This window comes from Meles meles, chromosome 3, assembly GCF_922984935.1.
Source record: "Meles meles chromosome 3, mMelMel3.1 paternal haplotype, whole genome shotgun sequence".
In the NCBI taxonomy this organism is placed as follows: Eukaryota; Metazoa; Chordata; class Mammalia; order Carnivora; family Mustelidae; genus Meles; species Meles meles.
This window is the reverse complement of record NC_060068.1, coordinates 76,929,541-76,954,289: the sequence shown is the minus strand read 5'-3', so window position 1 is coordinate 76,954,289 and position 24,749 is coordinate 76,929,541. Positions and strand designations below refer to the sequence as shown.

General features: G+C 44.8%; 1 protein-coding gene across 1 annotated transcript in view; it reads left to right on the top strand.

Annotated features, from left to right (window-relative positions):
* RASGRF2 (Ras protein specific guanine nucleotide releasing factor 2) overlaps positions 1-24,749 on the top strand; it is a 257,001-nt gene that overhangs the window by 218,633 nt on the left and 13,619 nt on the right. The window contains exons 19-23 of the mRNA XM_046000008.1: positions 9,734-9,846; positions 17,255-17,315; positions 17,613-17,716; positions 19,994-20,078; positions 22,835-23,032. Of these exons, the coding sequence (XP_045855964.1) occupies positions 9,734-9,846; positions 17,255-17,315; positions 17,613-17,716; positions 19,994-20,078; positions 22,835-23,032 (561 nt within the window). The remainder of the gene's footprint in view (positions 1-9,733; positions 9,847-17,254; positions 17,316-17,612; positions 17,717-19,993; positions 20,079-22,834; positions 23,033-24,749) is intronic.

Here is a 24,749-nt window from a genome sequence, read left to right as displayed (position 1 = left end):
TACAGTGAGGCTCCTGTCCCCTGCCAGTGGGTGTGGATGGGGATGCCGGGAACAAGGAGAGAGAATTGAGTTGGAGTGTGAGAAGCTGGCAGCTATGAACTATTTCTGTTTAATGATAAATTTGTTGTCTCCTGCTTCAGCCTTGCAAATCGTTGTACCAAGGTGCTAAATGGGAAGATAATCAACGGGATACACACTTTTTTATGTTAGTCTCATCTTTACTAATTAGCACTCATTCGCGTCTAGTTGTGCACACCATTTCCCGTGGACCTCTGCATGTCCAGGCTAAGAAATCCCGAATGTCCCCCAGGTACAAACCAGTGTTTGTTCCCAAACTCTGATTTCCCAGGAAGGGAAGCCAAAGTGAGACGGAGAATGCTGTATTTGATTTAATTAGGCCAGCCGCTTAAGTTCCTTTTGGCTCCTCCTGACTTCCTGGGCACATGGGCTGGTACTTACTTTCATCACTATCGTATCCGATCCTACTGTATTATTTTATCAAAATCTGCCTGCCCTTCTCCCCTCAGAACAAACTGCCTTGGGCATCACACTTCACTTGAGTTCCTGGGTCAAAAAGGACTCAGGTGAGGAGAGAAGTCTGGAAATCTGAATTCTAGTCTAGACTCACAGGTAGCTTACCATCTTCCTCATTCGTAAAACTGGCAAAATGATCTATAAGGGGTTCTTATGCACAAATGAATTGTCAGAGTGCTCTAGAAAATATAAAATAAAATGTGAAATCAGAAACTACGATCTGATTACTATGGATTTTCTTCTTTCCTTTTTTTTTTTTAATCCTGAAGATAGATTTTCATTTTCTAACTCTTTTTTTTTCTGTGGTCCAGGCAAACAACCAAGTAAGAAGATCCAACTTCCTTTAACTACTTACCACAGTTGTTGCTTATCTTTTATACATCCCTATTGTTAGCCTTTAAACTATCCTTAAGCTTTCCATGCATGTCTTTAAAAACGAGAAAAGAAAACTTGGTGAGAAATTAACAACAGGATTTATTTAAGTCTCTGTGAAACGGAATTAAGAGTTTAGGGAACCAGTGTGTTAAGTGGAACTTATTTTCAGTTCCCATTGTTGCCAAGACAGAAATTTAGCTTTCTCTGTAAGACCAGCAGGATTCTTTAACCTTCTGTGGATGGGTTTCATGGACAGAAAACACTGAGAAACACCATATGGGATGTTATATACATCAGTAGCTTCTTACATCTTCCACTTCGCATTCTACATGCTCGTAATCACTTGTGGACCTAGGAGGTATTTCTGGAGCCCTGTGGCACGCAGGACTGAGTCCTCAGTCCCTTCTCTGGACCCCGCCCCTGTCCCCCAGGACTCCAAGGAGCCAGCTCAGCACTGGGTCATTAACAGGTTTGTTCAGGTCTTTTTTTTATTATTTGTTTGTTTGTTAGAGAAAGAGAGCACAAGCAGGGGGAGCAGCAAGTAAAGGGAGAAGTAAGCTCTCCGCTGAGCAAGGAGCCTGATGCGGGGACTTGATACCAGGACCCTGGGATCGTGACCTGAACCGAAGGCAGACACTTAACTGACTGAGCCACCCAGGCACCTCTTTGTTCCGGTCTTAAGGTGTGGCCTACCTGCTGCCCTTTTCCTTGTGCTTCATTCTCCTGCTCACTCTGTTTCCAGATGTCGCCAACCTGTATCTCTTAATGTCTTTGCATAACGAAGTTTCTTCCTGGACGAAGGTCAAAGGTTCTACTTCTGCCACATTCCTGACTCTGAGTGTGTCTTCTCCATGGGGAAAGGGATGCGGTTTGCCTCCCAGGTTCCTTTACCAGTCTTTCCCCCTTTTATGGGTCAGGACACGGAGAACAAAGTGTAACTTATAGACCACTCTTCACTAAGACTTCTTCTCAAGTTAAGGTCAATGATCATTTTGTTGGCATGTGGCATTAATTAACAAAGAAAATTTTAAAAATCAAGGTTAAAAGCAGGCCTTTCCAAACTGTTATTTTTTCCCTCTCCAATCTTTGTCATTGTCTTGAAAGCTACAATCCTATCAATTAACCACCTCTGTAGAAACCAGTGGAAAACATAGCATCTGGAAAATTATTTCCTTCTTCTGATAAATGCTTTTTAAATGGACTGATTCTCTTCTGAGGTTATGTGATTTCAAGGTTGTGGGCCATATTTAAAATTCTTCTAAGCTTCAGCTGTCCAGGTCTAAAGGCTGGATTTTATAGCAAGTCTTCAAATGCAGAATCATTTGTTAGAAAACGGTCGAATATATTATTTTCTGCACGGTTTCTTCCTTCTCACTGAGTTGGTGTCATTCATTGCCATTTGCCTCCCCCCGGTTATTTTTGTTCTAACATATCTTCCGCATTTTGCATTGTGCCTTCCTCTAGTAGCCTCCCACCTCACATCTGCTAAAATAATTTCCCCAAATGCCAGTTTAAGAAGAATTAGGTAACATATTACCACACATCTCAAAGTCAAGTAGCCTCCCTAGAACTTTTGTCCATTCATTCAACAAATATCTGAGCCCCGACCAGGAGCACCTGTGCTTACCATATTTGGGGCTTAATTGTATCTGGGATTTACCACCTCTTCCTGGTGCATTCGTCGTCGCTACATGCTGGTCAATTACACATTTTCTTTCTTTTCTTCTTTCTTTTTTTCAGTTGCACATTTTCTATATATTCTGTTTCTCTTTGGAGATTCTAGGACCTTATGAGTAAGTGTTCAACAGGTGCTGGAAAGTTTGGAATTACTGTGGAGTTGCCTTGTAGGGTTTTATTCCAAAGGTAATGCCCTTCCTTATGTTTTTTGAGTCAGTTGTTCCTTTTGTAGGGCAAACAAAGAAGCTTTTAAAATATCTTTGTAGTTGGGTGATGGGAAATGCTGGAAAACCCTGCCTTTCACTTTTCCAGTGACAAAATGTGGGTTACCCAGAGGTGGCAAGAAGGCTGGTTGACCAGGGGTAGTGGCCAGTGGACAAGGCCAAACAGGTGCTTTGCAGGGTCTCCCTTGCCAGCTGTTAGCCAGCCCTGGGATCAGGTTTCAACATTTACCTTCTGAATAAGGTCTCCCCTCCTCAAAAGAACTGAAAACCACGCTGGTTTAAAGGATTATTATCCCTGGTTCATTAAAATGAGGAATCCAGAAACGTGTCCTCAACCTATCAAGGTAGATCTACAACAATCTTGGGAACATCATTCAGCACCTGTGCTGCAGTTTCCCAGGTGACAAAATGGCCCAACCTAACCTAAATCTACACCACAATATAAATTCAGCTCTTGGTCTTCTGTTGTCAAATAGAACAGCAAACACTAGCATGCTTTTTCATTGCCTTGAAAATCATTGTCAGGGCGCCTGGGTGGCTCAATGGGTTAAGCCTCTGCCTTCAGCTCAGGTCATGATCTCAGGGTCCTGGGATCGAGCCCCACATCAGACTCTCTGCTCAGCAAGGAGCCTGCTTCCCTCTCTGTCTCTCTCTCTGCCTGCCTCTTTGCCTACTTGTGATCTCTGTCTGTCAAATAAGTCAATCAAATCTTTAAAAAGAAAGAAAGGAAAGGAAAGGAAAGGAAGAAAGAAAGAAAGATAGATCATTGTCAAACCCAAAGAAAGAAAGAAAGATCACTGTCAAACCCCAGGCTCTTACTTTTGAGTCTAACACATCCCAACCCCCTTCTTTATGAGCCCACTGTCCCGGGTTTTAAAATTATTTATGTGGTTTCACTCCATTCTGCAGTATTTCTACTTTCCTTTTTAAAACTCTGGCCACAGTTGGGAATAAACTATACTGATTACACTGAGAAAATTATTCTTGCAATTCTCTTTACCCTCAAACTGTTTATTGAATCAGATTTTCCCAGTGTCCTAGAGTTCCCTTGGCCATGCCTAGTGTATTACTAATTACTGCCCTGCTCTCCTGAAAGAATGAATGTAATTGCCCGCATGCCTCAGCCATCAGCAGGGATTTAGTTCCAGGGGACTGGAGAATCTGATTTATTGCATCACAGATTGTTTTTCTGTTGTATGATCTAGTCTTATTAATACAAACCTGAGTTTCAAGATCTCTATCTCAGATGGGTATTAGTTAGTATAGGTGGGAAATAGCTCCAGCAGGGCAATCAGTGTGTCTTCTCAGCCCAAGCTACCAGCACTAGATCACTGATAGCCAAGCTTGGGTGTTCCGTGGACACTGCCTGGGGTCGAGTCCTGAGCCTGCCGCTTGCTCTCTGTTGTGACTTTGAACAAGATACTTGGATTCCCTGTACCTTGACTTCCATGCCTGTAAAATGGGAATAATAATGATTGTAACTGTGTTAAATTAGATCATAATTAAAATACCATCTGGCATGTGGGGAACTCACAAAGTTTTAGTTACCCTAATGACCCAGGAACTTCCTTCCCAGGAACCACTAACCTGGGGGAAATACTGACTTTCCAATCACTGATAAATGTGTCAGAGCAGAGTCAGTAAATCTTGGTAAAATAAAACTCCTCTTGCCATAGCTTGTGTCTTGAGGGAGATCTAACGTCATTGGCTGGTAATCTCTTGTCCCTAAGCATTTGACGAGTTCCCTGATAGTCCAGGTGAGCTGTCCCCTCTTTGCAGGGGTTCCCGGAGCTGCATTTGCAGGCCCAGAACCTCTCCTCCGACTCACCGCCCCCCGACCCGTCAAGAGACTCCTCTCCCTGGGCTCTAGAGGTTAATAATGTTTGCTTCATCTGCCCATCGCCCACCCTGCTGTTCTCTGCTCTGCCTTCCCCAGCCCCGAGACGTCATAAATTGAGGTGCTCAGGAACTGCTGAAGGAATAAGAACTATCCTCTCCTCTCCAGAGACCGAAAGGTCAAAGTCTCCCATTTTGCGGGCTGTCCGCCTTTGGAAGCCGGGTGGTTTCTTCTTTCTGATCTTCTGGCTCCTCATCTCTGCTTCAAACATCGGAAAACAAAAACTAACCTACCTAAGCTGTCGCTGGGATAGCGTGGGTGACTGCCTCAGCTCCTATTGGACGCGGAGAGCTCGCTGATCTGGGGCACGGTAGGACCAGACAGCAGGTAGCTTCCCCGTTCAGGGCCTGGCTCGCACCGCGCTCTGCCGCCCGCCAGGTCCCAGTACCCAGGCGGTGCGGACTCCCGCAGAGCCGGACGACCCAGGAGCGCCATCTCGTGGGCGCCCCGATTGCTGCCTCCGAGAAGGAGCCAGTATCCTGCCCCCTCCCCCGCCAGGGTTCTCATTTCCCATTCAGGGCCTGGGGAAATGCGACCAAAAATTAGATTCCAGATAATTTAAAAACGGCTGTCAGGCAGGCTTATTATGAATAGTCTACCTCTGGATTTAAATAGGGCAAGAGGCTTTTAGCTGCTCTAGATTTCTAGTGAACTAGTAGCTATTACGTTTTGAACGGGGACTTTCAGAGATAACTAATTCTGCATTTCATATGCATTGGTAAAAAAAGAAAATTTTACATTCTAGGTAGAACATCAGAGGATTTGGAATTTTTTTTTTTTTTAGTCAGTTTTTGAGGCGTTGTTTTTTGCATGAATTAAAAAAAATACACAGTGGCAAGTCTTGCTACTGAAAATGTGATCAGCATCACCCAGGAGCTCATTAGAAAAGTATCCTTGCGTTTGGGGTGCCTGGGTGGCTCAGTGGATTAAGCCGCTGCCTTCGGCTCGGGTCATGATCTCAGGGTCCTGGGATCGAGCCCCACATCGGGCTCTCTGCTCCGTGGGGAGCCTGCTTCCTCCTCTCTCTCTGCCTGCCTCTCTGCCTACTTGTGATCTCTCTCTGTCAAATAAATAAATAAAATCTTAAAAAAAAAAAAAAAAGAAAAGAAAAGTATCCTTGCGTTAGAATCTGTGGTGAGGGGCCCCTGGGTGGCTCAGCGCTTAAAATGTTTGCCTTGGGCTCAAGTCATGATCCCAGAGTGATGGGATGGAGCCCCATGTCGGGCTCTCTGCTCTATGAAGAGTCTGCCTCTCCCTCTCTTTCTCTGTGCACTCTCGCTCTCAAATAAATAGAATCTTTTAAAAGAAAGAAGAATCTGTAGTGAATTGAGGGCCTATTGGCAGATAGGAGCACAGGTTAGCGGAGTCAGAGGGACCACCTGTGTTTTTGCCCACTTGCTGGTACCTCCTTCCTTGTCTTGTCTCAGCAGTATGATCACATCCCTTCAGCCTCCGTGGCCCACCTGTGACACAAGATCATAGGTTCCTGCCTTGCCTGCTCCTGGGTCAGCCGAGGAACAACTGAAATCATGCACAGCCGGTCACTTTGAACGTGAGAAAAACCTGTGCAAATGTCAGGGGAAACTACGCGTGAGAATTCTCACGTTTCCTACTCAGCCGTCCCTGGATAGTGTGCTTTCCTCAGCTACATCACCAGCAGAGCGAATGCTCACCTCTAACCTTCATCATGCAGCCAAGAGTGTCTGGTCAGATTCCACCAAGGTTCCAAAGGGCTCTCTCAAGCTAGTCTTTCCAGAGCTCAGAATAATAAAATGACATTTTATTTTCTTTAATGAGACCTTTCACACATCTTGCCTTCCTGGGGTCTCAGAGCTGTTTTTTCCTGTTGAGCCCAGGATGGGGCAAAGCAGGTACTTGGTGGAGCTTGTTGATGAAACTGTTAATTATCCCTCAGCAAGGACCAGACACTGGCCTGATGTCCTTCCCACTAAACCACTTATGATCGTCAGATGACGTGCATCGTTAGAGAGACTGAAACAGCTACGGGAGGACTCTATCATCTGACTAATAAATACCAATATTCATTAAGGAAACAGACTCCCGATGGCTGAGAAATCCTCTGGTGGTGCTCAGGGATTGAAGTTAGTGGGGTTATTAGCTGTTTACAAATACTCCCCTCGCCTTGACATGCAGGAGGGGTTGGACAAATGAAAAACACAGTAGCAAGATATGACTCTCTTTTCCTTGCATACATTTTTTTAAAGGTTTTATTTATTTATTTGAGAGAGCGAGCGAGAATGAGAGAGAGCGAGAATGAGAGAGAGCATGAGAGGAGAGAGGTCAGCTAGAGAAGCAGACTCCCTGCCTAGCAAGGAGCCCATTGTGGGACTCGATCCCTGGACTCCAGGATCATGACCTGAGCCGAAGGCATTCGCTTAACCAACTGAGCCACCCAGATGTCCCACTTGCATACATTTTAAAAAAGATTTTATATATTTATGTGAGACAGCGTGGATGAGCAGGGGTAAGGGGTAGAGGGAGAAGCAGATTCCCCACCATGCAGGGAACCCGATGCGGGGCTCAGTCCTGGGATCCTGGGATCATGACCTGAGCCAAAGGCAGTTGCTTAACTGACTGAGCCACCCAGGAACCCCTACTTGCATGTATTTTAAAAGAAAAACCAATAGCCAAGAAGCTGTTGGACAATAAATAGATGAAATCTTAGGAAAACCTATTAGCTGGAAGCCTGAGAATGCTAAGAGATATTAACCTCCTTGTTGTTCCAGGCCTGGGGGACCCTTGTTCCAAAGAAGTGATACTGATTGTCAGGCAGTAAAACTGAAATACTGAGAAAAATTTGTTACACAGTTTTCCACCTAACTGAGGCACAAAAATATCCAACTAAAATTAGGGCAGACTGTCGCATTGTCTGCGATTTGTGAAATTACGGACCTTTTTGCCCCTCATTTACTAAAAGAGGAAATGTGTGCTGTTTTCTTTTTGCTGGATTCATTCTAATTAGCAATGTTTTCTCTAATCATTTAAAAGAATTCAGAATGTCAGTGCTTCAAAATTTCTTTCCTTAAAGTTAAAATGTAGTTGTAATGAGTCACTTTGTATAGGAGGGAAAATGCACGTACACGACGTCTGTACATAGAAAGATAGTCTCTCAGAGTCAGGACCTTGCAAGCAGGACCTAGCAGATTGTCTCTGAAAACCTGACCATCCCAGCCTGGCGCCTGGCAGTGTATTATAAGAATGCACTTAATAAAAGAGTGCAAGAAACATGATGTTACCTTTTTACTTCTTTTTTCCAACTTTTTACCTTTAAAAATTTCACATCAAGAGAAAAATGCCGGAATAAGACAAAGAGTGCTGACACCCATCTACAGTCACTCATGATAATCAACATGCTCACCGTATTTGTGTTCTCCCTTTCTTTCTGTCTCCTCCCTGCCCTCCCAAATAGGGACCTGCTCTTAAACAGCCTCGGTAAAATGATCATATTCAGGACAATTTAACATTGATACTATTCCCAACTAGTACATAATCTTGACTTTTGCCAGTTGTCCTAGTGATGCCTTTATGTCATTTTCCCCATGACCTCAGATCTAATCCCCGATTCACCTGTCCCATGGAGCCGTGGTCCCCTCAGTGTCCTTTAAAATGGAACAGTTCGGGGCGCCTGGGTGGCTCAGTGGGTTAAAACCTCTGCCTTCAGCTCGGGTCGTGATCCCAAGGTCCTGGGATCGAGCCCCGCGTTGGACTCTCTGCTCAGCAGGGAGCCTGCTTTCTCCTCTCTCTGCCTGCCTCTCTGCCTACCTGTGATCTCTGTCTGTCAAATAAATAAATAAAATCTTAAAAATAAAATAAAATGGAACAGTTCCAGTTTTTCTTTGTCTTTCAATGCATTAACATTTTTGAAGAGCACATTGCTTCCTCACAATGCAAATGTGAGATTATGCATTTTGGGGGAAAAAACTGATGATTTTCACAGAGCATCACATTAGTTGGTACCTGATGTGGGCTTGTTCTGTGTTGGGTGATGGTAACTGATCACTCTGTTAAGGTGATGTCTGCCGGAGTCTCTCTTTGTAATTAACAAATCGTTTCTGGCAGGGTCCAGAGGGTACTCTGACACTGTTAATTCTGTCTCCCAATAAATTTCAGCATCTAGTCAGTTGCCTGATCAGTTATTACTGCTTTGGGCAAAATGGTGATTTTTTTTTCTCTTTTGTTTCTTTGCATTTAGTAGTTGGAATTCTACTATAAAGAAAAGTTTCTCTTTTACCCTCTTTCTGTATGTACCTATTTATGTCTCTGGGAACACCACTAGGGATTTACAGGTTGTTTTAATTTAGTTGGGTTATTACTTATCACTCTTATGATTCATTTTGATGCCCAGCTTTGCCCGTGGGCACCCCCCTTCATTCTCACTCCTTGGCTTGCTTGATGCAGCCCCATCAGTCTGTGAATGTCATTTATTCTCTAGCTGTTCACCTGTCTGTATGGAAGTTCTTAAGTCACTGCCCAAATGACAGATTTTATTCTTGCAACAGATCTTTTATTTATTTATTTATTTATTTTTGAGCTATTGCTGTGCCCCAGTTACTGATCTGACACATGGTCCAGTGGGAAGCCAGACCATTATTTCAGCCTTTACAATACAGCAGGTTACCGTAGGGGGCACCTTGGGAGCATCAGAGCAAAGCCCTTTATCCCATAGGACTGAGTTAAGAAGTTCCTGGAGAAGAGTTTATCACCTCCTAGATGTGCAAGATAAATAGAAGTAAACGTGGGAGGAGACCTGGTAGTTCAGGCTAAGGCAAGCACCTGTATCTTTGAGAAAGTCCCACCCCTGGGGAGCCTGTCAGAAATACTGACAATAGGACCCCGTCCCAAACCAATGAACTCAGGATCTCTGGTGGGGAGAGCAGCCCTAGGGTCCATACATTTTAATTTCCATACATAGCTTCTAGAGAATTTATCATGAGAAAAGTTGTCATGTGTCATAGAGCTAAAACCTTCACAACTAAAATTTTACAAGCTGCATCTTACTTTATAGGATTTTGAACTCAACAACGAACTAAAGATGAATGTCCTCAATTTGCTAGAAGAAGTTTTGCGAGACCCAGACCTTCTTCCCCAGGAAAGGAAAGCCACGGCGAATATCCTGAGGTAAAACACGGTTGCAGGCGCTTCCTAAGGACGTGGGTTGATTTCTGCGATGTTCTAGAAAATAAAATCCTATCAGACCAGGAAGATGTATCTTAGACTTCTGGGGGCTGCCGGGAGTCTGCTGTCACCGCAGAGGGTGACGTATCTGCTTCTCGTTTCTGGGGGCAGGTTGGTGTCTGTGACCTCAGGACGACCTCTCCTAGGGGACCACATAACTTGTGTGGAGTGCGGGAATGCAGCTGCTCCTGTCCGTGGCCCGACAGTGGCTTCCTGAGGAACCAGAAGTGAAAAGGAGGATGCCTTGAGGATCCTCCCCTGGGACCCCAGCGGGCACTGCAGAGAGAAGCAGCTTTCCTGCCGTCGCTTCTGGTTGTTGGTCATAGCTCGTGTTTATGAGCGGGGTGGTAGCATTTCTGTGAGAGTCCCATGCCCCTGGTTTGTGGATGTGGTGCCAGGTGGTAGTTCATATGTTTTCTCCGGCTTGCTTCACTGGTCCCGGACCAGTTTTACTGATGACTTCTCAGGTTGGGATTCCTGCATCATGTAGGTTGTATAAAAGCTGGTAGGTGCGATAAAAGCTTGAACTTTGGGTTTCGCACAAGAGATGGTTTGTGGTTGGCATTACACCCAGCATCCAAGCAGATAACAAGCTTTCCTGTAGCTTCTTGAACTGATGGGTGGAGGTTTCTCTAGTCTGCTCTACAGGAGGAGGACAGCCATCAGTGGCTCTGTGCAGACATTTCAGTTACTGCCCTCCCCCTGGCTCCTGGCTGTATGGTTAGTCCTACTCGGGGATGGGAAGCCCAGCGTCTATCTGCTACACCTGGTGGCTCTTTACCATTTTGGCTTCTAGTTCCGTCTCCATTTATAATCTCTGGAAAGAGTCCTTTCTTTCCTCTGACCTTGATTATATTGTTTCTTTGTTATCCAGAATTCAGTGTATAGAAAGAATCCATCTTAGTTCAGTCTACCATGTTTTCGGAAGCCACTCTCTAAGACAGCGATGCCAGGTTTTTGGCCTGCAACATTTTAACAATTGGCTCTTAAGTCTTTCTTAGTTCCATCAGTTCAAGATCCCATCACCAGACCCTTCTTTGGTTTAGGGGCTCTTGCTGGTGCATTGTGTCTGCCCCAAAACGGTATGTTGACCTTCAAACCCTGAGTACCTCACAATGTGATTTTATTTGGAAATAGGGCCATTGCAGTTGTAATTAATTAAGATGAGGTCATACTGGAGTAGCATGGTCCCCTAATCCACTATAACTGGTATCCTTATGAGAAGATGGCCATGGGAAGAGACAGACACAGAAGATGGTCATGGGAGGAGAGAGACACAGAAGATGGCCATGGGAAGATAGGGAGACATGGAAGATGGCCATGGGAAGAGAGAGACACGGAAGATGGTCACAGGAGGAGAGAGACACAGAAGATGGTCATGGGAAGAGAGAGACACTGAAAATGGTCACAGGGAGATGGAGCAGAGACTGGAGTGAGACAGCTGTAGGTTGAGGAATGCCATTTGCTCACAAACCACTAGAAGTTAAACAAGGGTGGATTCCTCTAAAGACTTCAGAGGAAACATGGCCCCGCTGACACCTTGATCTTGGACTTCTAGCCTCCAGAACTCTAAGACACTAAATTTCTATCGTTTTAAGCCATCTAGTTTGTGGTGCTTTATTAGAGCAACTCAAAGAATCTATTAAGAGCCCTCTTCACCTTTTTCCATCCTATGAAAACACCTAAATAAGCTTAGGGCCTCTGTTACTGTGTTTATTTTCAGATTTTAAATTGTAACTACATTTCCAGATAAAGCCTGGTTTCAGTGAATAAGTGGTATCTGTGAATGATTACTATTCCTCTCTTCTTTATATAAACATTTTATTATGTTGTTTTTATTTCAAACACTGATATTTTGAAACAACTTTCCAGAAGTTTATGCCCCCAGGGACATTTGGGCAGCTTCTGGGAAGTGAGGGTGTTCAGACTGCGAAAAGACTCTCAGGATTGACAAACATGCTGCCCATGCCCTCACAACACCCATGCCAGACATTACCAATCAATCCTGAGGGCTTTCTGCCTGTACCAGTGGGTGAGCCCAGAACTCTGTTAACTGGCATGTCATTGGTTGGAGTTGGCCCTTAAGATGAATCCTATTTACCATTACGGGTCTTATTGTTTTTCAGGCTTAAGACGTGCAAACTCTTTTTGTTGAATAGATGACCTGAGAATTAAAGGTGTGGGATCAAAAAGAAATAGAAATTTTAGTAGATGGTACAGCTGGGAGCATGACATGGAGCCGAGTTTGATTCTAAGTTTTGCAGGATTCACAGATAAAATCTTGGTTCAGCTCCTTACAGCTGTCAAGTTTCTTAACTAGTCTAAACTTCAGTTCCCTCATGTATATAATGAGACTAATAGTACCTACTATTGAGTTGTTGTGACAATCACATGATATAATCTGTATAAAGAGGTTAACATGCCTGAAACATAAGTAGCAGTTGTTTTACTGCTACATTTATTATTATTATTATTATTACTGTTGGCTTTGACAGCAACTCTTGGGAAAAATACTTTCTTCCATCAAGGCAATACAGCACAAGCAAAACCAAGCTAGGTCTTAGTCAAACTCAGCTTTCCTTAGGCTTCATCACCTTTTCTACACCAAAGAGATTATAACATTAAAAGCCAATTTAATATTGCATAAAGACATGAATGCAATAAAAAAAATCATTCAGATGTACACTTCAAGTGGATGAATTATTTGACATGGGAATTATATTTCAATATAGTTGTTACAAAAGAAACTATTGTCCTAAACCACTTTCTATTTTGTAAAAGAATAAAGGAAGTAAAAAGCAAAACAAAAAAGCAGTTCTACTGATGGGATGCCCCAGCTGCCCACCCACACTTCTGATCCTTTGCAAAGTCTTCCCAAAGTATTCCAAAAGTCCCAAGAAATGTGTGCTCAGGAACAAACCCAGTCATTTTTCTGCCTCAGCATCTTTATTCAAAAAGTTCCCTGCCCCAGACACCACTTGAGGGAGAGACCTTATCAGAGTCACCACTGTTTCTGACAAGAATGCTGTCCCACAGGGCTTTAAAGCCACAATTTCCCTATCAAAAACTGACCCAGATGCCACCTGACCCATCCTTGAGCCACATGCACCCCAGAGCAGCCTCACCCAGCCCAGAGTTTAGGTCTCTGGTGAAGATAGCTCCTTTGGCTCCTGGTTCTACATCTTTCACCATAACCACTCCAAATTCACCCACAGAGCCAAGCAGAGAACTTCTATCACACCATCCACTCTCCTACCTCTGGCCTTCTTTCTTCACATGAGGCCAAAACAAACAAAAGTCTTTGTTTAGCCCTGAGCCTGTCAACTAAAACAGACAGATACCAGTGGGTCACCAGCCCATTAGCTGAGCAAACAGCCAGACCCTGAGTCCCAGTTGGGTCAGCCGGGTCTTGGAGGCACTAACTTATCTACCCAACAAGTGAGTGCATAGATTTGTGCAAAAAAAGAAAAGAAAAAAGAAAAGAAAAGAAAAAATCCTGGTGCAAGAGAACTACTGATCTTTGATTGAAGTCCCTCTGCCGAGTGTAATTCATTCCACCAGCACTAATCTTAAGGGTCCCTGCCCCAGCACACGATTGTGCTTATAGAAGGAATAATGATACATTAATTTATCAGGGTTTTTGATAACTTATCATACAGATATTTGTGCTTATATGTATTACATTTACATATTTATATTTTTTTAATGAGAAATTCCTTTATTTTTTTTTAAGATTTTATTTATTTGACAGACAGAGATCACAAGTAGGCAGAGAGGCAGGCAGAGAGAGAGGAGGAAGCAGGCTCCCCGCTGAGCAGAGAGCCCGACGCGGGGCTCGATCCCAAGACCCTGGGATCATGACCCGAGCCGAAGGCAGAGGCTTTAACCCACTGAGCCACCCAGGCGCCCCAACATATTTATATTTTTAAAATCATGTCAGAATGATTAGAAAGGAGAGTAGGAGGTAAGACCTCAATATAACCATCACCGATGGAATGTCATGATTCATTCATGAAATTCTTTGTGAAAAAAATACCATCATGGAGTATAATAAATAATCTGGATTATTTAATAATTATATGAAAATTACAATAATTATATCACAATTACATAAAATAATAATAATTATGTGGAAAATTATAAAGATGTTTCTGTTACTTTATTTCTTTTTTTTTTTTAAGATTTATTTATTTGACAGAGAGAGATCACTAGTAGGCAGAGAGGCAGTCAGAGAGAGGGGGAAGCAGGCTCCCCGCGGAGCAGAGAGCCCAGTGTGGCTCGATCCCAGGACCCTGAGATCATGATCTGAGCTGAAGGCAGAGGCTTAACCCACTGAGCCACCCAGGTGCCCTGTTACTTTATTTCTTAATTTAGAAACAAACAGGAAATTATTTCCAACCAAAACGAGGAGACTTTAGTACTCAAGGTTTCCATGCATTTGTGGAAATCTGACTTTTTAAAAAATATGCCAAAGCATAGGTAGCAATGGGCTCAAGTAAGCCTGGAAGGAAGGAAAGCCATGCCCAAGAAAGCAAAGGAAGGAAGGGATGGTCTGGCAGGTCCCAGCAGGTGAAGCTACAAGCAATTAAACCAGTCACAAAGTGAGGAGGAGCAGAGACGGAGGCAGGTCATGCCATGGGCGTAAGCCTGCCAGTCTCAGCAGCAAGCTGTCCACACTCTCTGGGTGTGGACCAATCTGGGGACAGAGGCCAATTGCTCCTGGCTCTGTTTTTAAGCCTATCTGATTTCTACTGTTGTAAGAGGACTTTTCCAGTTGCAGAACATGAATAATCCTATTTCCTTTTAAATGTTTTATTTGGCATTTCATTATAAATGCACATATTTTCAACTGATCATGCTGACTGGGAGATGTGAAAGGAGCCCAGTGTCCTGGCGTGTCCATCAATGCACGAAGACAGTCTGAAGACTAGAAACACGTCCATCCTCTATCGGAGCTGGGCCAGAGGTAGAGGGACCTTCCCTCTAAGGGAAAATTTATGAACATACCTCCCAGCGAATACAAGTTGTGGCTGTGAGAGATAAAGACATACCACACTGTAGTCAAATGTAGCCCTGACATTAGAGAGGTATTGCAGTCAAGCTGTATAACACCAAGATGTAAACACGAAATGTATTTAAACATACATTACATTTACACAGGAAACCGAAAGCTCCCGGTAATAAACCATTTCTGTCTCACAGGAGTTACTTTATAATGAAGAAGCTTAATAGGCATACATAGTTTTTTGTCTTGTTTGTGACTAAAAACTTCTGCTCAAGGGATGCCTGGATGGCTCAGTCAGTTAAGTCTGCCTTTGGCTCGGGTCATGATTCCAGCGTCATGGAATCAAGTCCCGCATCAGGCTCCCTGCGCGGCGGGAAGCCTGCTTCTCCCTCTCCTACTCCCCAACTTGGCGAGTTCCCTCCTTCACTGTCTTACTCTGTTAAATAAATAAATAAATCTTAAAAAAAAAAAAAAAGACCTCTGCTCAAGACTTTTCTATTTCTAAAATACCACTTCCTCTCCAACGTTGTCTGACTAGCTGGTTTCTAAATCTGTGTAGACATAGATCTTGGTAGACAATTAACATGCCATAAAATGAAAAAAAAACAAAAACAACCAAAAAACAAAACCAAGCAATGACTGACTTCATAGGTGGGCAGCTGGAGTGGGTTTAGGTCATGAAAAGGTGACCCACAAGCCTCACAAAGTCCCAAGAAGCATCGATAGGCATTTGGGAAAAGAGAAGACATTAGATAATTGAACGGACCAGGACGCATCTTGGAACATTAGTGTGAGATCACTGATGAAAGGAACATTTGATAGACGCTAACCAACATCCTGACCACTTCTTTCCAAGGAAAAACTGTTGCCCAACCTCATAAAAGAAACAAAAAAGAAAGATCTCTTCCATCGGTACAGATAGTTATGTGGCTACCAAGCTCTCTCCAGGAACCTAGACTACCCTGGAAAGAATGACATAAACTTTGGGAAAGAGTTGCTTTTATCCCCTACGTGGAATCCTTAAGTGTGATTTAACAGTCTTTGGAGAAAGACTTGAATTTGCTTATTTTTTTCCTCACCTTCCTGCCTTTTTTCATATGATGAGTATTTCTTTCCGCTGACAAATGATACGGCTCATTGCTGACAAGAGGACGGCCACTCCTTTACTCTAGAAGGAATCTTCTCCCTGGTGAACAGCCAAGAGCTTTTGTAAGAGGGGAAGAGAGAGGAAGGAGACTGGGCTTTTTGGGAAGTGTTCTGTGCTGGATCCTTGAAGAGGTGCCTTCACACGACTGCCTAAGACAGGCGAGAGCAACAGGACAGCTCACTGACAGAACCCTGGGAAAGTTAGTTCGTCTGAACTTTGGTTTCCTCATCTGTCAAATGGAGATCAGAGCGCTTACTTGGAAGGGACTTTTTACGCTACGAGAGAGTGTATGTCAGATGGCTCACAGATGGCCAGCATGTGGGGAGTGTACAGTAACCCATCTCTGTCGATTTCGTATTTTTGAGTTTTATTTTCATCAGTTCAGAGAACTGCGAGCATCACGTCATTATTTCTTTGAAAACTACCCCCCTCTAGGAGACAGGCTACATGGCTTGGGCGCGTTGAAACATTTTATTACTTCTAATATATGATATGCCTTCGTTTTGGCGAACTTAAAATGCTTGGCCCAGATGGCAAGTTATATAATCAGTATCATTCTCCTGGACTCTGAACTTCTGTTGGACATGAAATATCACTCCCACTCTGAAACCAGAACCCACTTCAGGATTAATTAACTTAAGTATTTATGCAGTCATTCATCACTAGGAAAAAAAAATATATTGTGAGCTGAGTAGCTATGTGTGTGGGGCTACAGCACCAAATGTGTCTCGGGAAAGGCCATCTGGAAATCAAGGGAAAAGAGTTTACCTGCTGTAAACTGCTGGCTGTTGCCTTGCATGGTTCAAATTCTTGTCCTGCAGGAACTCCCCTGAATTTCTGGTGCACGGGTGCATGGGGATGGAGTGGCTTTGATGGTGGGTGTCTTATTGACCACCTTGTATGTAACAAGTTGGCTCCCTGGAATAAGCCAGCCCTCTCAGCCCTCACAGTCCTCCTGTGTCTTTAACACATGTGTTTTTCTCTTTCTTTGACCTCCCGTCTCCAGCTCATGTCTCTGGAGCCTCCAGATGGCGGCACAGCGTTGTGGACCCCAAACCCTCCAGCTTGCCAGCCAGGGAAAATTGCAACTGCTCATGGTCATTTCATTCCTGGCATGCCTGTTTTCTTTTCATGGGGGATATTTTTATTTTTATTTTTATTTTTATTTTTATTTTTATTTTTATTTATTTATTTTTTAGGGCCCTTTCCCAAGATGATCAAGATGACATCCACCTAAAATTAGAGGATATAATTCAACTGGTAAGTCCTGCCGTGGTCTCATCCAGCACAACCGTGTGCAAACTTCCTCTCAAAGGCGAGCACGGTTATGGCCGTAACTGAGCACTGGGGGCTCGAGCACCGTTCTCGGTGAAGCACGGTGGGACGACCTAGATTCGACTCGGGGGATCACCACTTGGTCCATGCCGTGAATGCTGGCTGATACTTCCGAGCCTTCTGCCATCGTCTTCGAGGCTGGAACCCCTGAGGGACGTTGTCTTTGAGCGGCTGTGGGCACGGGGTCTCGGCGCGTGTCATCCCCACCTTCCTCTCTTGCAGACAGACTGTCCAAAGGCTGAGTGCTTTGAGACCTTGTCAGCCATGGAGCTGGCTGAGCAGATCACCCTCCTGGACCACATCGTCTTCAGAAGCATTCCCTATGAGTGAGTGTGGCCCTCCCCGCTGCAGGCCCCCTCAGGCAGGCCCCTGGGGCTTGGAGCTGCCATTACTCCTCAGGCAGATGCGTGTGCACAGAGTGTGAGTCTTAATCTTAGGGTGGTTTGGTCCGACTCCAAAGCCTTTTGGTCCCAGTTGATGTTAGAAACATGACTTTGGAGACACCGGTGACTGTCAGGATGTTTCTTTCCGTGCAGCAGTTTCCATGAAATGGGAATTTCTTTATATTCTCACCCCCTCGATTATAGGAACGTCACTCTGGCTGCAACCATAGTTCTCAAACTGTGTGGTGCCCAAAGTCCCTTGGGAAGCTTGTTAAAGATGTACATTCCTAGATATCCCCTTCCGAGATTTGGGTTCTAGTAGGTTTGAGGCCAGGGAAATGGCATTTTCCATGAGAATCGCAGACGCTACTGTGTGATCTAAGACTATACTTTGAGAAGCACTGATGATGGGTAAAATCTGGGAATTCTGCTACAACTCCTCACCTGCTCCCACGAGTCAACAGGTATTGCTGACCTATGAGACTCTGCGACACAGTGTGGCTAGATTCCCGCTGTGGAGCACTCCCCGAGTGCATGCAGAGCAGAGCCCTGGGGTGTCAGCTGCCCCATGATGAGCGGCCATGTCACCGCTTCAGCCTTCTCACGTAGAGCACGAGGGGGCCCATAGCCCCCTCCCACTGCAAAATCAGGAGCTCCACAAGCAAGGTCTTTGGACAAATGGCCCCTGTTGGCCCACGTCCTTGAAATAGCTAAATGAAGGATGAAGGAGGAGCTGGGCAAGAGATACACATGTGACCTATGTCGCAGGTAGGGAAGAGGCCACGATGATGCTAGGGGGTCAGGCGTGGTGGTGGGCGGTCAGAGAGACATAAGGGCCCAGGCCAGAAGATGTCCTGCAGGCTGTTCTGTAGACGTGAATCTTCTCACCTTCCCCATCTCTGTTGATGAATGAGGTTGGGGGGGATGAAATGTGGACTATTGGCTGTTCAAAAGAACCCAGTGACTACTTGAAGTCTTGAGTTAGAAACCACAAGTGCCATGGGGGCACTTGGGAGGGGCTCTGTCAGCTAAGCATCCAACTCTTGATTTTGGCTCAGATCATGATGTCAGGGTGATGAGATCGACCCTCACTCTGGACTCAGCCCTGGGCATGGAGCCTGCTTAAGATTCTCTCTCTTTCTCCCTCTGCCCCTCCCCAACTTTCTCTCTCTGTCTGTCTCTCTCTCTCCCTCTAAGAAAAAAAGAAACCACAGTGCCGCTCCCACCTCCTGACTCGCCTCTTGTCAGTGGGGATTCAGGGAGAGGGAGATGAACCAGACTGACCTCTGTGGAGGAAGAGAAAGAGCAAAGGCCAAACCCCCATGGTCAATCTCTTCCCGGGACTCTCTCTTCCTCTCCTCCCCTCCCTGCTGCCTTGGACATCTACCCATTATTTTCATCTGTGGAACTGCCATACCTTTACGTCCAACAGCCCTGCAGGAACTTGGAGGAACAAAAAACCTTTTGTAGGAACTCACTCAACATTTCTGGATTAAGACTGGGTCCGAGTAATGTCACTTCAGGTTCTCTTTAGTCAAGCCAACAGAAAATACTTGCTGTATGCACCAGCTTGCCTGTCCATTGCTTGCTGTGACCTGGTGGGCTGCTTGGGAGCGAAGTGAAGGGGCAGGGATCTTACTCAGAAGACAGACCTTCCAGCAGGCTGAGCTCCTACCACTGGAACTGCCTTCCCCGTATGCAGTGGTAACAAGTGTTTATGCAGCCTTCACCATGTGTCCTGTTCTGGGCTCTTGGCTGAGCAAAGGGAATTCCCTGCTCGAGGATTTGACATCGTCCTGGAGAATATCAGAGCAAAGTGGAGGAACACATGTTGTTCATAATAAACATTTTTGGTAGTGATGGATTTTTCAGCCTTTCTGCTAAGACTTAAAAATTTTTTAAGCCGATCCAGGGAAAATAGTCTTGGTTCCCGAGTTAGTACTTAATGTCTTTATCTTCTTGTGATAGTCATTGTGTTCCAATTTCAGAGGAGCCTTTATCTTGATCCTAATAAGGACAAAATTCCAAACATTTATAAGAGAAAGGTGGAAACTGAAAAATCTTTTTCTTTTTAGCATGGAGTGGTAAATTGCTGGAGATGAGCCAAAATTCATTTGAGATGGTCAGATTTAATGTATATAATATTAGTACTCATAGTTCAGGATCATGGCCGCCATTTTAAAAACTTACTTGGTTTTCTGTTCTGCTTTGAACTTACAGAGAATTTCTTGGGCAGGGGTGGATGAAGCTGGATAAAAATGAAAGAACACCTTACATTATGAAAACCAGCCAGCACTTCAATGATGTGAGTAACCATAAAAATAAAACTTGGGCATGTTGTAGGAAGCTGAGTATCAGGGTCTTACGACTCCTGCCCTAAAATAAAGCAAGTCTGCCCCCCACTTTTTAAACAAAACTGATGAAAGGTTTGTTTGCTTCTTTTTTTAATCTTCAGTCTTCTCTAAGAGCTCACAGTGATGTAATAATTTCTAGTTAACTTCCAGACATAAGAGGTTCACTTCTGGTGGTACTCAAGTCTGGTAAATGCTCAATAATGCATAGATTGCTGCTATTATTGCTATTACAATCATCATTACGTCGTGGTGATACATTGACTAGTTGTGTCAGCATATGTGTCACTGGTCCCCGGTGGTGCTGGTGACAGTAAGGTTGGGTTAGTACAAATCATCCTCATTATTAGTGAACGCTCAGCACATATGCATTCCAGGGTTGGCAGGGACCGCTTCGAGCATAATTACAGTGGTGCTGCAGCTGTGCACGCTGGTGACCAGCTGTCGGTCCATCTCCCTGCTCTGCCTTTCTCCAGCAGTAAGACGGAGCTGCTTTTATACCCACCAGCTGCTAACCAGTTCTCTTCTAATGATCTTCACCCTTTGACGGAACCACATGAGGCCTAGCTAGGCAAAGGGAAGGCTCCCTTTCCGGTTCTACTGAAAAACAGTAAAAGGCATAATGATGTTAAAAAAAGAGAAAAAAAAAAGACTACAAGGTTCCCTGTGGGTAAATTAATAAGTCATTCAGCCTCACGATAAAAAACAACAGTGTAGATTCCCAAGACAGTGCTTTGTGCAGGGTACCTGCAGGCTACACGTGCGCTCCGTGGAGGTTACCCCACGAGGAGCACCCGTGCCACTGCTGCCTAAGGGACAGGACACGTGAGCCCTCCAGCTCCTCTCTGAGAAGCAGACGCCCTGCTTCGGAAGTGAACTTCTGTTTTCTGTGTCGTACGTACACTTGGGATATAACGAACAATCAAATGAGAAGTTCCCTCCCAGGTTCCAGACCCTCACGTCCCCGCTTGGATGGCTACTTGCACTGTGTCTTCAAACAGATTGCAAATGGGTCTCCTGATCGTTAGTACCTCCCAGACCTGCCCCGCCTACTTCTTCATCTTACACGATGTTCTTAGCCTTGGCCCAGAGTGTGTGGCCCAGACCACACACTCACTCACCCAAACACAGAATTTAGAGGGCATCTCTGACTCCTCTGTGTCACCCACCCCACCTCACTCCCCAGTATATGAGTGAGCCCTAAATCCACCTATGTCCCAGACCATTTCCCCCACTTTCCTACTGCCTCGATTCAACCTTGATTTAACCTTTCATCCTTTTCTCCGAGAGCTCCTACCTCACTATCCCGACGGTCATCTCCTTGCCCCCAAACCCATTCTTCACACGGTGTCACAGAAAAAAAACTTTTCTGAAAGACCAGTCTGTTTATATCACTTCCATCACAAAATCCGGTCAGCGGCTTCCTCTCACCTTCAGGATACAGTCCCAGCGGCTCAACGTGGCCTACAAGAGCCCTGCCTACCGGGCTTCGGTGTCTCTCTTGTGGCTTCCTGTGCTCCTCAGATGACTGCCAGATACCGTTACACTGTGCCTTCTCCCTCCGTCCCTTTCCACATGGTCTTCTCTGATGAAAAGCAGTGGCTAGCTCCTCCTCATCCTTTAGGACTCACCTCAGGGATGACCTCTTTCTGGAAGCCTCCTCTCGACGAGGCCAGATAACCCCCGCTACCTCCATGTCCTCAAACCCCTCCATGAAGACTTAGCTTTGCCTTTCATTATGTGATATTTACTTGTTTGTGTCTGCCTCCCTTCATGTTTCCGCCTAACTAGGCTCAGTGCCTTGAGGTCAGGGATGCTGATTTATTGGTGTTTCCTGTTCTCAGAACCTAAAAGAATGCCTAGTCCATTCTAAGTTCTCAGTATAAAATAATTTTTTAATGAATATGTATAATTCTGAGACACTGTTGAGATCTACGGAATTGTCAGAGAATCAGTACACTCACCAGATTCAGTATATGGATATAAGATTACGGACCTTGCATTCCCTTTGTTAGTAAGCAATCCTAAACCATCCTTTTCCTTTCTGTATGCTAAGTGTTGGGCGGTGCCAGCTGCCTCTTTTTCTCTTGGTTTCATCTAATAGCACTGTAGTACTTACCCTTGAATCTATAGGTCCTGTTCACTCTGGTGGGGAAAATCCAGTGAGATAAGGAATAAATGTTCTCTCTTCCCCTGTCCCTAAATGTGTCTGACTTGAGACCTGATCAGGTTAGAGTTTGATTTGCTTGGGGGTCAGTGTGTTTTCTTTTTCTGACGTGTCCCACACGTCAGGGGTGAAGGGCCTCGTGTGGAGAGGACTCAAGGAGTGAATCCATCGTCAGCAAAGTTTGCCATTCCTCCGGAGTTAGCTCATTCTTTTCCATTTCCTCAATAGTTACTAGAAATAACTCCCGCATCAAAATTATTCATTAAAAAACAAAAAAAATGACCTGTTCCCCCAACATGCAGCTTCCCAACAGTCCCTCTCAGTTCACTCTGAGGATGAACAAGTCCCCATTGGTTTCTTGTTGCTATTATCATTACTACACATTTTAGTCTTTTCAGAAAGTTGGTATCTAAATGTGGACTTTGACCTCCATGTCCCTTGCCACCCTATTTTCCTGACATTTCTACGGGTGAGTCAGGTGCTTTGCCTGAAAGCACTTCTTGGGCTCTTAGCTGGCCTCTCTTGGCTTTTGCATTGTTTCAGATGAGTAACCTGGTGGCCTCCCAGATAATGAATTATGCCGATGTCAGCTCCCGTGCCAACGCGATCGAGAAGTGGGTGGCCGTGGCGGACATTTGTCGCTGCCTGCACAACTACAATGGTGTGCTGGAGATCACCTCAGCCTTAAACAGAAGCGCCATCTACAGGCTGAAGAAAACGTGGGCCAAGGTGTCCAAGCAGGTGAGTGCCGGCGTGTCCCCCACCCGCTGCTGAGAGGAGAGGCGGGGAGACCAGAGCCCAGAGCTGAGGGAAATATGAAGAATTAGAAAATAATTAACCACATTGAGCAGATCAGTTGCCAAAGAAAGGTGCCAACGTGGGTAATTACTGTGTTCTTACCACTTAATTGATTCCACTCATGTGCACTTCTAATTGGTTAATTTAGAAAAACAAATACAACCCCAAACATTCATTATAACATATTTGGGGACAACCTCAAACGGTGCAGTTGCCAGTCAGAAGTTGTCTCCTAAATTATTGAGAGAAGGCCTGTGAATTCCGAGTGAACACAGCAGTGTCCTGCGGATGCATTCTTTTCTCCCCAAAGTAAACGTACAAATGCCCTAGGGCCTCAACGTTCACTGTTGGGTTTTGGTTTGGGTCATTTATGTAGTAAACTTTTGGCATAAAGACAAGTTGTGCAGGAAGCGTTCTTTTTTTTTTTAGGAGGCGTTCTTAATTTCCTTTTAATGGGACTCAGCCTGTTCATGCCTATTGTTTTCATTTGATTTTTTCAAGATTCAAATGAAATCACAGTCTCTCTGCTGACCTTCCCCCGCCCACGCGCCTCCTCCCTGGGTGCTGGGGAGGGCTCCTTTGGGCTTCTGGGAGGCGGTGTGCACTGGTCTCCTGGTGCAGTCTTCTCCTACTTGGTTGCCAGCTCCAGGCCCCCATGAATTGCCTGCATGAGGGGTGTGTGTGTGTGTGTGTGTGTGTGTGTGTGTGTGTGTGTGTTGTTTGCCTGACCTGCCCAGGAACAGGGGGGCTTAGCTGACCTCACCTGCCCTACAGCTCTCACTGGCTCCCACTGGCTTCTCAGAGACTGGGTTTGTCCTACCTCTCCTAGAGGCTGTCCTGTCCTTGGTGATCCTGTTTGGGCAGGCTGGCTCTTCTTTAGCAGATAACTACCCGGCCCTCTCAAACAGCGTTGGGGAATTTTCCAGACTCAGCCATGTCCTCCTGGTGCCAGAGGCAAATTCTTTCATCTGTGATCAAAGCCTGGGCCTCGCCACAGCTTTTATAATTTCTATTTAAAAAAACAAAACAAAACAAAAAAACCTTTTTATGTTGGGATCATGTAGGGTCACATATAGTTTGGAAGAAATAATAGAAATCCCCTACACCCTACACCTAGTGCCCCCCACAGTAACCTCTTGTGTAACTAAACATCCCAACCACAAAGTTAACATTGGTAACATCACTAACCTTATTCAGACGATCTGTTTTACGTATATGCTCATTTGGGCCTGTGTGTCTTTACTGTTAGGCACTTTGATCACCCCTGCAGTCAAGATACAGCACAGTGCTGTGACCGGGATTCCCCCTGCCACCTTACATAGCCATAGCCACTTCCTCCCTGCCCCTTCCCTAACTCTGGCGACCAAAAATCTGTTTTCCATCTCTAAAATTTCGTCACTTCAAGGACATATATAAATGGAATCATATGGCAGATGACATTTTGAGATTGCCTTTTTAAAAATTCCCTAGATCCATTCATATATCAATAGTTCGTTTCTTTTTATTGCTAAGTAGTCCTCATCAGATAAATATAGGACATTTTAACCATTCACCCTTGAAAAACATCTGGGTTGTTGTTTTCAGTTTGGGGCTTTACAAAGAAAGCTGTCATGCATATTCACGTATAGGTTTTGTGTGACTCTGAGTTTTCGTTTCTCTG